At 39.0% G+C, this 15,062-nt stretch overlaps 1 protein-coding gene across 3 annotated transcripts in view; it reads left to right on the top strand.

The window, feature by feature from the left end:
- Window positions 1–2,339: 2,339 nt before the first annotated feature.
- The window catches only part of ap2m1b (adaptor related protein complex 2 subunit mu 1b), a 41,395-nt gene continuing 28,672 nt past the window's right edge, over window positions 2,340–15,062 (top strand). For 2 of the 3 annotated variants that reach the window (XM_023966544.2, XM_023966542.2), the window contains exons 1-2: window positions 2,340–2,449; window positions 12,154–12,266. In XM_023966544.2, the coding sequence (XP_023822312.1) occupies window positions 12,193–12,266 (74 nt within the window). In that variant the 5' untranslated portion in view covers window positions 2,340–2,449; window positions 12,154–12,192. Of the gene's footprint in view, window positions 2,450–2,534; window positions 2,554–12,153; window positions 12,267–15,062 lie in introns of those variants that run through there. The other variant, XM_070433944.1, reaches the window with a different exon arrangement.

Here is a 15,062-nt window from a genome sequence, read left to right as displayed (position 1 = left end):
TGCAGAGAAGAAGAAGAGATTTTCCAATTACACCCATCGGTTGTTGCTTTTGAACAAGATAATATTTTGTTTCTTTATTGCCTCTTCACATATACACTACATGACCAGAAGTATGTGTACACTTTCTCGTTGAACATCTCATTCCAAAATCATGGGCATTAAAATGGGCACTCTTCTGGGAAGGCTTTCCACTATATGTTGTAACACTGCTGCGGGGACTTGCTTCCATTCAGCCACAAGAAAATTAGTGAGGTTGGGCGATTAGGCCTGGCTTGCGGTCGGTGTTCCAATTCATCCCAAAGGTGTTCCATGGGGTTGAGGTCAGGGCTCTGTGCAGGCCAGTTAAGTTCTTCCACACCGATCTTGACAAACCATTTCTGTATGGACCTCGCTTTGTGCACGTGGGCCTTCCCCAAACTGTTGACACAAGGTTGGAAGCACAGAATCCTCTAGAATGTCATTGTATGCTGAAGCGTTAAGATTTCCCTTCACTGGAACTAAGGGGCCTAGCCCGAACAATGAAAAACAGCCTCAGACAATTACTCCTCCTCCACCAACTTTACATTTGGCACTATGCATTCGGGCAGGTAACGTTCTCCTGGGTTCTCCAAACCCAAATTTGTCCGTCAGACTGCCAGATGGTGAAGCGTGATTCATCACTCCAGAGAATGTTTCCACTCCTCCAGAGTTCAATGGCATCGAGCTTTACACCACTCCAGCCGTGCGGCTGCTCGGTCATGGAAACCCATTTCAGGAACTTGGTAGTGAGTGTTGCAACTGAAGACAGACGATTTTTATGTGCTACGCGCTTCAGCACTCGGTGGTCCCATTCTGTAAGCTTGTGTGGCCTACCACTTTGCGGTTGAGCCGTTGTTGCTCTTAGATATTTCCACTTCGCAATAACAGCACTTGTAGTTGACCGGGGCAGCTTTAGCAAGGCAGAAATCTGACGGACTGACTTCTTGGAAAGGTGGCATCCTATGATGGTGCCACGTTGAAAGTCACTGAGCTCTTCAGTAAGGCCATTCTACAGACAATGTTTGTCCATGGAGATTGAATGGCTGTCTGCTCGATTTTATACGTCTGTCAGCAACGGGTGTGCCTGAAATAGCCAAATCCACAAATTTGAAGGTGTGTCCACATACTTTTGTATATATAGTGTACTTTAACTTTTGCATTTAAGACTGCCAAGCTGTCCTCAACTGGGGGAACCTCTGTCCGGGACAACGTCCTCAGGATTATGGAGCGGTGTGTTTATAAAAAGTTGTTTGAATATTACAACATGTATTAGGATAAAGCAAAACTTCCCCATTTAAAAATGGTCATTRTCCAAATACTGTCTAATTTTGATATCCTCTTTCTTTCAGATTGATTACCAATGAATTAATGTCCCACTTCAATATGAAGGGACAGAGAAGCAAACATGTCTTTGCTACCACTTTTAGTAGATTCTGACTGTTGAAGATATTTTACTGTGCGTTACTGTTCTGTCGTGTCCTGCATGCCCACATTATGCCAATCCTTAATTTAATTAGTTATCTTTTTATGCTTACAGTTACTGTCATGAAAAGTCCGAAAATTCAGGAGATTAATGTGTTGCAGGCCTTCTGGAAAGTCCTAAAATATTCCCCTGACTGGCATGGTGGAGATGGACGCAAAGGATGTATATGAGCAAGTTGAAAGCAAATCTAAGAAGCTGTAGATATGTTCTATGTGTGCTTTTTCTATGCTCCCCGTTCTTAAATTTCAGTTTTGTGTCTTTTACTTTCGGTTTTGCACACCAGTTTCAAAAAGCTGAAAATACAATATTTTTGGTTATGGAAAATTTCACAGCGGTTTAAATGGTACAAAGATTCTCTACACAATGACTGATTGTTTTGTCATATAAACTGAAATTAGGCTAACTATTAGAATTTGAACAACCAGGAAATGGCAGAGCAATTTCTGCACATTGCATCTTTAACTATGACCAGTAGGCTTCCTAATATAGCACATAATATAGTGGTCAAAATTATGACCATCTGGTCAGATAGAGGTCACAATTATGACCAACTGGTGGTATGGTGTTCAGGAAAAAAACGTAATATTCCGGTCAGTAAAAATAGGATAAAAAGAACATAAAAATACCTCATACATCTTTTCAAACAGGTTTTGCAAATTGGGCCGGATTAAAAATTGTACATAATACCCTTTTTAAATAGTGTGGTTTATTCCTCCAAACTAAATCTAAAAGTGTAATGTCTACTACTTTTATTGTTGCTTGGGGAACATCCAATGCCATTACAGTACATGCTAGTCTTGATAAAGCAATACGACCGTTGACATATATAAATCCAGCAGGGCTAGTAGTTGTGGGTGCTTTCACTGCCCTATAATCCGCTTCATTGTCAATTGACAGTGAGTCTCTTTGGAGCTAGGAGCGGTCGACATCTTGAATTGGAGTAAGAAAGTGAGTGAAATAAAAACCTTGATCTTAACCATCCTGTTTCAAAATTAGTGCTTTTAGGACACGTAGGTACGGCTTTTCGGGTAAATTGGCCTGTACAGCTTCAGGTGAGTGCGAGGGAGACCGGTGAGAACAGGAGCAATGCAGTAAAAATCGTGACAATGGTAGCTTGCTAGCTAATCAGCCACATTTCGCATGCTAGTGTAACCGGTGCTGTTACACTAGCAAGTTGATTTTAAAAGGCAATTTGGAACCAAGAACTGTGTTGTGTGATGTTGAAAAACGGTATACTTATGGGAATACACAATAGAACAGAATGTATAGCTAGTTCGTTATCGGTGATAGATAACGTTAGCTAGCTACAGTAGCTAGTTTTCCGGTCAGGCAGACATCTAGGAGTACAGTAGTACTAGTAGAGGTTAGCTAGATAGCTAATTTCAAAACCTCTTACGTTAGCTGACATTAGCGAGCTAGGTACCTTGGTTTGCTGCATTCCCATGCGAATCGATGTAATAACGACATTATAACTCGTATTTCATGTATCTGCCCCCTTGCTACTGATGATGTTCACAGGCCATTGCAATCTCAAGTTGTCAAAATAGACACACTACCAAATGCGTTCAGAGTTGTTATGAAGGTTAACTGGCTAATATTAGCTGCTAGACTATTCTAGAACGCTGAAGACATGTTGATGTATGGAATTAGTAATTCAATAGGATCTCAGTGTTGATCCCGCTGGTTCTCCAGTCTTTGAATGGATGGATCCTCAAATAAAATTGTATTTGTCACATGCGCGGAATACAACAGTATACTTACGAGGCCTTTGCCAACAATGCAGTTAAAAGGGAAGAAAATGTGCTAATTATACTGAAAAAATATATAAACGCAACCATTTCAAAGATTTCCCTGTTATAGTTCATATAAGGAAATCAGTCAATTAAAATGAATTCATAAGGCCGTAATGTATAGATTTCACATGACTGGTACCGGAGCTCCAAGTCTAGTAGGTCCAAGAGGCTTCTAAACAGCTTCTACCCCAAACCACAAGACTCCTGAACATCTAATCAAATGGCTACCCAGATTATTTGCAATTTCTACACCCCACCCCCCCCTTTTACGCTGCTGCTACTCTCTGTTATTATGTATGCATAGTCACTTTAATAACTCTACCTACATGTACATATTACTTCAATTACCTTGACCATTGACTCTGTACCGTCACCCACTGTATATAGCCTCGCTATTGTTATTTTACTGTAGCTATACTTTTATTTCTGTTTTTTTCTTCTTAAAACTGCATTGTTGGTTAAGGGCTTGTAAGTAAGCATTTCACTGTAAGGTTGTATTCGGCGCATGTGACAAATACAATTTGATTTGATTTGGGAATACAGATATGCATCTGTTGGTCACAGATACCTTAAAAAGGGTAGGGGCGGACCAAAAAAACAGTCGGTATCTAGTGTKACCAMCATTTGCCTCATGCAGTGCGACTATGGAGCGAGATAGCTGYCAAAAGGTTGAACGTACATATCATTAGGATCGTAAGAAAATCCATACGTAAATTGTTAGGATCGTAAGAAAAGCCATGCTCGAAACTTGAAACGTAAATGTTAAATTAGATCTGTAAACGTACAAACCCTATGTTACGACTATGAATTAACATTTACAAGTTCAATTCTTACTTTACATTTATTTTTATATATATATTTTTTCAATTATTCAACAACAGAACAATACAACACAGCAAGAGTAAATACTACGACAAAAAGTAAATCAATCCTCCCCATYCCCTAAAATAAAATAACTTAAAACAATGAAAAATGACAAAATACAAATAATAAATTAGTTAAATTAGAATAGTAATAATACAAATGACTAAATAAGACAAATGACAAGAGATACCAACATATACACAAAGCAATACAAACAGTACATTACAGAGAGACAATAGTTACATCGATCTACAAGCTCACCTCCACCAACCTCAATGGAAGTGTTTTCATATAGTCCAGGAATGGTTGCCATATTTTCACAAAGTGGTTGAATTTATTTCTTAAAGCATAGGTAATCTCCATAGGAACACACTTATTCATTTCAGAGAGCCATCTTGTAATTGGGAGATGGGAATCCGATTTCCATGTCAATGCAATGCATTTTCTTGCAGTGGCAAGGGCGATTTCTGTAAATTAGATTTTGAAGTTATTCTTCAAATTCACATTTGGGAAGTTACCCAGAAGGCATAATTCAGGGTCAAGTGGCAAGGGAACTCCATAATAAAGGGAGAAGGGAGGTCCCTTCTGGTCCCTTCTGGCATGATGTCACAAACATCATGCCAGAAGGCTTGTAATTTAGTACACTGCCAAGTAGAATGCAAAAATGTGGCTTCTGTTGTTCCACATCTAAAACACATTTCYGATATTTCTGGGTTATATCTATCGAACCTCTGAGCTGTCAGAGTTGGTGGAGGAAGTTGTAATGTATAAGTCTATATCTAGAGTAGAGGTCGACCGATTATGATTTTTCAACGCCGATACCGATTATTGGAGAACCAAAAAAGCCAATACCGATTAATCTGCCGATTTTTWTATATATATTTGTAATAATGACAATTACAACAATACTGAATGAACTCTTTTATTTTAACTTCATTTTATCCATAAATAAAATCAATTTAGTCTCAAATAAATAATGAAACATGTTCAATTTGGTTAAAATAATGCAAAAACACAGTGTTGGAGAAGAAAGTAAAAGTGCAATATATGCCATGTAAAAAAACTAACGTTTAAGTTCCTTGCTCAGAACATGAGAACATATGAAAGCTGGTGGTTCCTTTTAACATGAGTCTTCAATATTCCAAGTTAAGAAGTTTAGGTTGTATATCATATAAAAAACACACAGAAATACGTGCCTTAGGTCATTAATATGGTCATATCCGGAAACTATCATTTCGAAAACAAAACGTTTATTCTTTCAGTGAAATACGGAACCGTTCCGTATTTTATCGAACGGGTGGCAACTATTGCTGTAACATTGCACAACCTTCAATGTTATGTCATAATTATGTAAAATTCTGGCAAATGAATTACTGTCTTTGTTAGCAACAAATGTTCTTCACACAGTTTGCAACGAGCCAGGCGGCCCAAACTGCTGCTTAGACCCTGACACGAATGCGCTTTTGTTAAATCATCACCCGTTTGGTGAAGTAGGCTGTGATTCGATGATAAATTAAGGCACCCCATTGATTATATGAAACGCAGGACAAGCTAGTTAAACTAGTAACATAATCCCTACACATGGTTGAAGATATTAAGATTGATTGTTTTTTATATGATACGTTTAATGCTAGCTAGCAACTTACCTTGGCTCCTTGCTGCACTCGCGTAACAGGGGGTCAGCCTGCCACGCAGTCTCCTCGTGGATTGCAACGTAATCGGCCATAATCGGCATCCAAAAATGCCGATTACCGATTGTTATGAAAACGTGAAAATCAGCCCTAATTAATCGACCCGGCCATGGTCGACCTCTAATCTAGAGTTGATGGTCGCTGACACGCTATCTTGGCATAGGTCCGACCATAGACCCTCATCAATTGTAGTATTCAAATCGGATTCCCATCGTCCTCTCGACTTATTTACATCTGGTTTTGGGCATTGTTGCATTAGCAATGAGTACACTGGATATAAATCTATATGTGTCATTGTTATCATGGAGTAGTTGTTCAATACTTGATAGGTTTGGTCATATCTCCAAAAGTGCATCTGAGAAAGGTTTAACTGTAAATACCAAAATAAATGATAATTGGATAACTGGTATTTTTCTTTTAGTTGCTCAAATGACATAAGTACCCCATCTATATAACAACGTTCTAAATGCGGTATTCCCTTCTCATGCCACTGTTGAAAAATGTTGCTATCCAAGATCATTGGCAGGAGTCTGTTTTGCCACAGGGRTGTTTTGGGTGACAAGTCTTGTTTCAGACCAAATAACTTACGAATTTCATACCAAGATCTTACTAAATTGAYGGTACAGGTATTGCTTGTTTTTGTTGATATAGTCTTGGGGTTCCACTTGTAGATAATATTACTCCCAACCTCTTCATTAAGAGCAAAGATTTCCATCTGAGTCCAAGAAGGGGCTGGTTGAGTTTCAAATACGAATGAAATTAATATTATTTGCGCTGCCCAGTAATACATCTTGAAATTTGGTAGGCAGAGACCTCCTAGACTATAATCCCACGTTAATTTGTCCAGGCTCACCCTTGGCGTTTTACGGTTCCGTACAAATTGTCTTATGGTCTTGTTAAAGGWMTTAAAGAAACTCTCGGGTAGGGTTATTCGTAAAGATAAAAATAGGTATATCATCTTAGGCAGAACGTTCATCTTAATACAGCTAATTCTCCCAAATAATGTGAGAGGCAGATCTATCCATCTATTCAAGTCATTCACCACTTTCTGAACCAAGACAGAGTAGTTAAGTCATTATCAACTGTGATTCCTAGATATTTGAACCCCTGTGGCGACCATCTGAACGGACCCGTTCGTTCACAGCTGCTATAGTCAAAGCGAGTCAGTGGAAGTATTACACTTTTGTCCATGTTGACTTTGTAACCTGATATAGAGCTGTATGTACCCAAAAGCGTCTGTAGTTTTGAGAGAGATCCGGTCGGGTCAGAGAGGAACAAAATAATGTTGTCTGCGAACAATGAGATCTTATGCGTTATTTGGCCCACCAGAAAACCCTTTATGCCAGGATTTGTTCTTATGGCCTCCGCCAGGGGTTCTGTGGCTAGCACAAAAAGGAGTGGGGAAAGTGAACAGCCCTGTCTACTACCTCTAAAGAGTGGGAATGTGGCTGACATCATGCCATTAGTTGTGATCTTGGCTTGCGGTTTATAGTATAACGTTTTAACCCAGTTGACAAACRAAGGACCAAGGTTAAAGTTGAATAGGTATGGCCACTCCAGCCTATCAAAGGCCTTTTCAGCATCTAGAGATACTGCTATACTAGGATCTCTCCTCACACTGGCCATGTGAATTACGTTGAATAACCTGCGCAAATTATTGGTGKAGGATATTTTCTGTATAAAGCCTGTTCGATCGGTGTTAATCAGGTTTGGAAAATATTGTCCTAATCTATTAGCCATCACCTTAGAAATCAATTTATTGTCGGCATTGAGGAGCGAGATCGGCCTATAGGAAGAACATTGTAACTGTTATAATAGTGGAAAAGGAGTCCGGTAGACTCTGCGTCTCAGCAGCTAAATTTAGAACACCCATCAAGAGAGGAATAAGCAAATCCTTAAACTCCTTATAAAACTCTGGGGGAAAGCCATCGTCTCCTGGTGATTWGCTGGATTGTAGAGAGGAAATTGCCTTTTCGATTTCTGTTTTTGTAAAGGGGCGATCTAGTTCTTTTTGGTCTTCCTGTGTGAAGAGCGGTAGTTCAATAGTTGTCAGAAACGTGTCTATCATTGCTGGTTCTGTTCCACCAGAAGTGTATAACTTAGAATAGTATTGTTTAAATGAATCATTAATCTCTTCCGGGTTGTGAGACACTTGACCGTTCTGTGTTTCAATAGAGTTGATGGTTCTCGAATTCTCCACAGCTTTATCTGCCAGGCCAAGACTTTGTGTCTTTCCCAATTCATACTATCTTTGCCTAGTTCTAAGAATAGCCTTTTCAGTTTTGTAAGTAGTTAGGGTATTATATTTTAGTGTTTTATTCACCAACGAGCGGTATGTTTCTTTAGAGCCAGATTTTTTGTGTTCTTTTTGTAGTAATAGGATTTCATTCTCTAATTCATTCAACTCAGTAGTGCATTTTTAAGACCTTTGGTATAAGAAATTATTTGACCCCTAAGAAAGGCCTTTAATGTATCCCAGAGTACAAAACTATTGGGAGAGGACGGACAGTTTGTTTCACAGAAAAACGTAATTTGGTATCTGATAAATTGACAAAATTCTGTCTGTTTCAAAAGAGTTGGATTTAGGCACCATCTATAAGTCCCTTGAACTCCATCTGGCATCCAAACAGAAAGTGTGAGGGGAGAATTATCTGAGATAGTTCTGGATAAATACTCAGTTTCTAGAACTCTATGGGTTACCTGTGCTGATAGGAGAAAATAATCAATCTGGGTAAGAGAGTTATGCGGGCAGGAGTAGAATAAGCAATACCTATTTTATGGGTGGAGCTGTCTCCAAATGTCTTTCAAATGTAAGTCTTTCATAAATGATAGAGTGCATTTGGCTGACTTAGTCATTGCGGTTGCTTTAGTTGAGGATCTATCCAGAATTGTATCCAGACAAAAATTAAATTCGCCCCCAACTAAATGTGTTCCCTGAAATACTGCTACCTTGAGGAATATATACATTTATTTAAATTGACTGATTTCMTTATAAACTGTAACTCAGAAGTCGTTCATGTTTTTGATCAGTATACATTAAACTTGTTGGTGTTTCCTTATTTACAATATTTTAGTTAACTCACTTTATGTGMGGGATTGGTGGATCTCGGCCTAAAGTATCCCCACTTGTGCTGATGAATAGCTAGTTTTTCGGTGGCACAGCTGGGTTAGAAGCTTCAGGAGGGCAGTCACGTGTGTTTGCGAGGCAGAGGTCCTGGGTTCGAACCCTGGTATGAGCTGAATTGAGTGGAAGTGATACTCTAAGCAAGCAGTGTGACATACTGTACATAATGTCATACCAGTCACATGCATACATAGAGTTGATGTTGGAAGTTTACATACACCTTAGCCAAATACATTTTAACTCAGTTATTTACAATTCCTGACATTTAATCCAAGTAAAAATTCCCTGTCTTTGGTCAGTTAGGATCACCACTTTATTTTAAGAATGTGAAATGTCAGAATAATTGTAGAGAGAATTATTTATTTCAGCGTTTATTTATTTCATCACATTCCCAGTGGGTCAGAAGTTTACATACACTCAATTWGTATTTGGTAGCATTGCCTTTAAATTGTTTAACTTGGGTCAAACGTTTCGGGTAGCCTTCCACAAGCTTCACACAATAAGTTGGGGGAATTTTGGCCCATTCCTCCTGACAGAGCTGGTGTAACTGAGTCAGGTTTGTAGGCCTACTTGCTCGCACACACTTTATCAGTTCTGCCCACAAAATTTCTATAGGATTGAGGTCAGGGCTTTGTGATGGCCCACTCCAATACCTTGACTTTGTTGTCCTTAAGCCATTTTGCCAACACTTTGGAAGTATGCTTGGGGTTATTGTCCATTTGGAAGACCCATTTGCGACCAAGCTTTAACTTCCTGACTGATGTCTTGAGATGTTGCTTCAATATATACACATAATTTTCCTACTTCATGATGCCATCTATTTGTTGAAGTGCACCAGTCCCTCCTGCGGCAAAGCACCCCACAACATGATGCTGCCACACCCGTGCTTCACGGTTGGGATGGTGTTCCTCGGCTTGCAAGCTTCCCTTTTTCCTCCAAACATAAAGATGGTCATTATGGCCAAACAGTTATATTTTGTTTCATCAGACCAGAGGACATTTCTCCAAAAAGTACGATCTTTGTCCCCATGTGCAGTTGCAAACCGTAGTCTGGTTTTTTTATGGCGATTTTGGAGCATTGGCTTCTTCCTTGCTGAGCGCCTTTCAGGTTATGTCGATATAGACTCGTTTACTGTGGATATAGATACTTTGTATCTGTTTCCTCCAGCATCTTCACAAGGTCCTTTGCTGTTGTTCTGGGATTGATTTGCACTTTTCGCACCAAAGTACGTTCATCTCCAGGAGACGGAACGCGTCTCCTTCCTGAGCGGTATGATGGCTGCGTGGTCCCATGGTGTTCTTACTGCGTACTATTGTTTGTACAGATGAACGTAGTACCTTCAGGCGTTAGAAATTGCTCCCAAGGATGATCCAGACTTGTGGAGATGTGCAATTTTTTTTTGAAGTATTGGCTGATTTCTTTTGATTTTTCCATGGTGTCAAGCAAAGAGCCACTGAGTTTGAAGGTAGGCCTTGAAATACATCCACAGGTACACCTCCAATTGACTCAAATGATGTAATTTAGCCTACAGAAGCTTCTAAAGCCATGACATATTTTCTGGAATTTTCCAAGCTGTTTAAAGGCACAGTAACTTAGTGTATGTAAACTTCTGACCCACTGGAATTGTGATACAGTGAATTATAAGTGAAATAATCTGTCTGTAAACAATTGTTGGAAAAATTACTTGTGTCAAGCACAAAGTAGATGTCCTAACCAACTTGCCAAAACTATAGTTTGTTTACAAGACATTTGTGGAGTGGTTGAAAAACAAGTTTTAATGACTCCAAACTAAGTGTATGTAAACTTCCGATTTCAACTGTGTGTACCAGCTCTTTACGCAAACKTATCTGTTTGACTGTGCTTGTCTGGCTGGCCACATGCCAACTGTTTCACAATTATTGTTGCCCTTCTCTAGGGAGCAGAAGCGGACGGCCCACCCTGGTTGTCATCCTAAGGTCTTTGCAGACTGTATGTCAGATTCAGGCTTTTATGATTATYACATCACACGCGATGTTACCAAGTATGCATCTTAGAAATAGTTTTCACATATAAACAAACGTTATGCCTGAACTCAGAATCAGATAGGCTTCCCCCTAATAACATGGTCRAATGTTTAGAAAAAAATTATACTCCCATCAGGTAGCCTGATTTCAGGTGTGTCGTGTAAACAACATTATCAGGGACATCGTTCTTCTTGCACAGCATGTAGGCTAAGTGTTTAAATCAAACTTTTATATTCATCTGACTATTCACAATGAACATATTAGTGTGTGCATACTCTGTGCCGGCCATGTTCCTATTGGTTAGTCACCGGGATCTGACACTGCTAGAACTTTGTCATAGCCTACGACCACACGTAGCGGTACTTAATCGGCAGACATTGAACCGGTCACACTGACCTTGGAGTGAGAGAGACATAAGGTCAGATCTTGTGGAACACACACACATTCACACACACTAGGCTATTGCGCTGACTTGCTTATGTCACCTCTATCATTSTGGCTCCATGATGTTTGAATAGATATAAGGGTCAAATTAGTTCTCTGTAAGCGTTTGGATGTGTCCTTCTGGATAGACTGAGAGGTAGAGAGGTGAAGGGAGTGGGGTGGGTCCTTCAATCTGAGCCGAATTTAGTTCAATCATGGCATGAATTGGAAATGTGCTTCCTATGGCACCTGAAAGTCGAATGAAAGGGTAGACATGTTTTTCATCCATTAACAAATTTGCCTAGATGACATCGCTCCTCTAGGGTCGTGTTCATTAGGGCGCGTATTTTCTTATTGGGGGTTTAGGTAGGACCCACCCTGCTTTCTTCATTTTGGGGCCTAATGAACACCTTGATTCCCCTCCTGTTTTCTGTGTGTTAGCTATAGGAGCAGTAATCTGGTCTAGGCCTATTTTATTTGTCTTCCTGAGGAGTGGGAAGGAAGAGGATTAGTTAATCCAGGGCTTTTCTTGTTGTGGATCATGTACTTTTGTTAAACTACTCCTTTCCTGCCTAGTAGTATCTAGAGATGGATGTAGTAGTCTCTCTCTGCCTCTTCAGGCAGATATATGATTTCTTTCTGAATTCCTCCTGACCCAAGAAGACGTTTCTTCAAGAAGCCTTTTTCCCCCTCTGATTTTTTATTGTTGTGCTGACTGCTGATCACTTCCCTACTCTCTCTCTCCCCCATGCAGTCACTCCTCGTGGCCTGTTATGACTGAGAGGCTGCCATCATGATTGGAGGATTGTTCATCTACAACCACAAGGGGGAGGTGCTGATCTCCCGCGTCTACCGTGATGACATAGGGTGAGTCCACAGAGTAGTGTTGCATGGTATACCGAAAAAAAATGAAACGGTTCGGTACTAACATTTTTGTTACGTTCTGTACTTCTGTCAAATGTCTCACGTGATTGAGAGGATCAATTCTGTCGATCAGCGCATCCCCTTTATAGCGTGAAGAGCAAAGTGCATGCTCCACTTAGTCATTCATTGCGAGGTTGTCTGGGCGGCATTGTTAGCTCCCCACTAATGTTGCACAAACACTTGAATAATGCAAAACATGTAGAAATGTTGAGACTGTTAATTACTGTTCGCAAAACAATGTCCATACAGATTATAACAGTAGCTTCCTGCATTAATTGTGGGCTTACTTTCCTTGTTAGCTTACATCTGAATTCACTATCCTAGTACCCAAAAAATACTGATTTCAAAGCTATTTGTCATCAAAAACGTTATAAATGAACTTAGTCTCCCTTGCCACCAAAAACTAATTCATTTCATTGTCTCCCTCACCTCCGTCGGATTTCTACTAGATTCCATAACCACATTCTGCCTTGTGAATGACGTCTTTACTTTCTTAGAGACAGTGCACACTTTTATAAAAGAGATTGCTTCTTCTATGCAAATGTTTTTGATCAGTACAATAAAATAATATGTTCTCCTAGCAGTTGACAATAAAATACGTCCTTAATGGCAGTGATTATTTCTCATCTGTAGCCCCATGAAATCGTCTAAACAACCTCAAGAACTCAATGCATGCACACACTCCTATTGAATAATAAGCATTTACCTGTATTGTGAATAGACCTTGGCAACATCTTGATTTACCCAGTTTATCAATAGATTTATCCTATCACCATTGTTATTTTAGTAGTTTGATTGATCAAAACATATTCAAATTGATTGTATGATTTGTATAATTGATTAATTAATGCATACAGTGACTTCAGAAATTATTCACACCACTTTACTTTTTCCAAATGTTGTTGTGTTACACCGTGAATTTAAAATTTTATGAAATTTAGATTTAGTGTCACTGATTGTGTCATTTTGTGTCACTACACACAATAACCCCATAATGTCAAAGTGAAATGATGTTTTTAGAAATTTGTACAAATTAATAAAAATGAAAAGCTGAAATGTCTTGTCAATAAGTCTTCAACTCCTTTGTTATGGCAAGCCTAAATACGTTCAGGAGTTAAAATGTGCTTAACAAGTCACATAATAAGTTTGCATGGATTTAATAATAGTGTTTAACATAACATTGAATGACTACCTCATCTCTGTAACCCACACATATGTAAGGTCCCTCAGTCTAGCAGTGATTTTCAACCACAAAGACCAGGGAGGTTTTCCAATGCCTCGCAAAGAGGGGGACATATTGGTAGATGGGTAAAAAAAAATCTATGTGTAGTTTACTAAGACAATGGTTTGACGGTGAAGTGGACATAATCGGTCTTCATATCCCGAAGGAAAGAAATGATCTCACTACAATACATTTGAATAGAAAGTTAGCAAAAATAGACAAGATCTTGCTACCATTGACAGGAAAATACCTGCCTATTTGTGGGAAAATCGCCTTTATTAACTCTTTAGCCATATCCCAGTTTACTTATTTGTTTATGGCCCTGCCTAAAGACTTGTTTCTTAAATTATATGAGCAAAAAATATACCATTTTATTTGGAATGGCAAGCCAGACAAAATTAAACGGGCCTATTTATATAATGAATATGAATTCGGAGGGCAGAAATGATTAAATATTAAAGCATTAGACCTCTCACTAAAGGCTTCAGTCATACAAAAGTTATACTTAAATCCGAACTGGTTTTCTAGTAGTTTAGTAAGAAAGGCTCACCCCGTTTTCAAGAATGGCCTTTTCCCCTTTTTTCAGATTACAAACTCTCACTTTCGGTTATTTGAAATGAAGTCATCTCAAAAATATCATTATTTTTAAAATAAGCCATAGAAAGTTGGTTTTAATCTCAGTTAAAATGTACTAATTGATGAAAAAAAAATATATATTTTTTTTTTTGTAGGAGAAAAAAAAAGGGTTAATTTTTGTAAATTATATCATAAATAGGACTGGTGGAGTTGTCACACATGCAGCTAATAAAAATATATGGAAATGTCTGCTCTACCCAAAATTACAACTAACTAATTGCAGCATTACAGCAAAAATGGAAAAGGCAAGTGGAAAGGGGAGAACGTAAGGAACTGTCGGCCCTGCATTAAAGACCAAAATTGGTTAAAGATAATTGTGATAAATAAAAAAGTATACCAGTTTGACAGATGTGCCATACAGATTGCAAAATAGTTGGGAAGAGATTTTCAGGGCACATGGTTTATGAACAACACCTGATTCAGAATCATTAGATCATTTGTTTTGGACGCAGGTTCAAGAATGGCTGAAGGATTGCCACATTTACCCTGAGTTAACTCTGCAAATAGCACTACTGGGTGATCTGAAAAGTCATAGTCAATCAATCATTTGATATGTATAAGCTGGAAGTAGAAGCCTAAGTGGTGTTGTCCATCAGTTTACTCCAATAGGGGAGGGGTGGTATGGTTATGGTAAAATAATAAAGGAAAATACACAACATAACCAAAAGTATGTGGACACCTGCTCGTCAAACATCTCATTCAAAACTCACGTTCATTAATATGAAGTTGGTCCCTCCTTTGCTACTATAACAGCCGGCTTTCCACTAGATGTTGGAACATTGCTGCGGGGACTTGCTTCCATTCAGCCACAAGAGTATTAGTGCGGTTGGGCACTGATGTTGGGCGATTAGGCCTGGCTTGCAGTCGGAATTCCAATTCCT

Source organism: Salvelinus sp. IW2-2015, linkage group LG22 (assembly GCF_002910315.2).
Source record: "Salvelinus sp. IW2-2015 linkage group LG22, ASM291031v2, whole genome shotgun sequence".
Taxonomy (NCBI): Eukaryota; Metazoa; Chordata; class Actinopteri; order Salmoniformes; family Salmonidae; genus Salvelinus; species Salvelinus sp. IW2-2015.
This window is presented reverse-complemented; position numbering and strand designations above follow the sequence as displayed.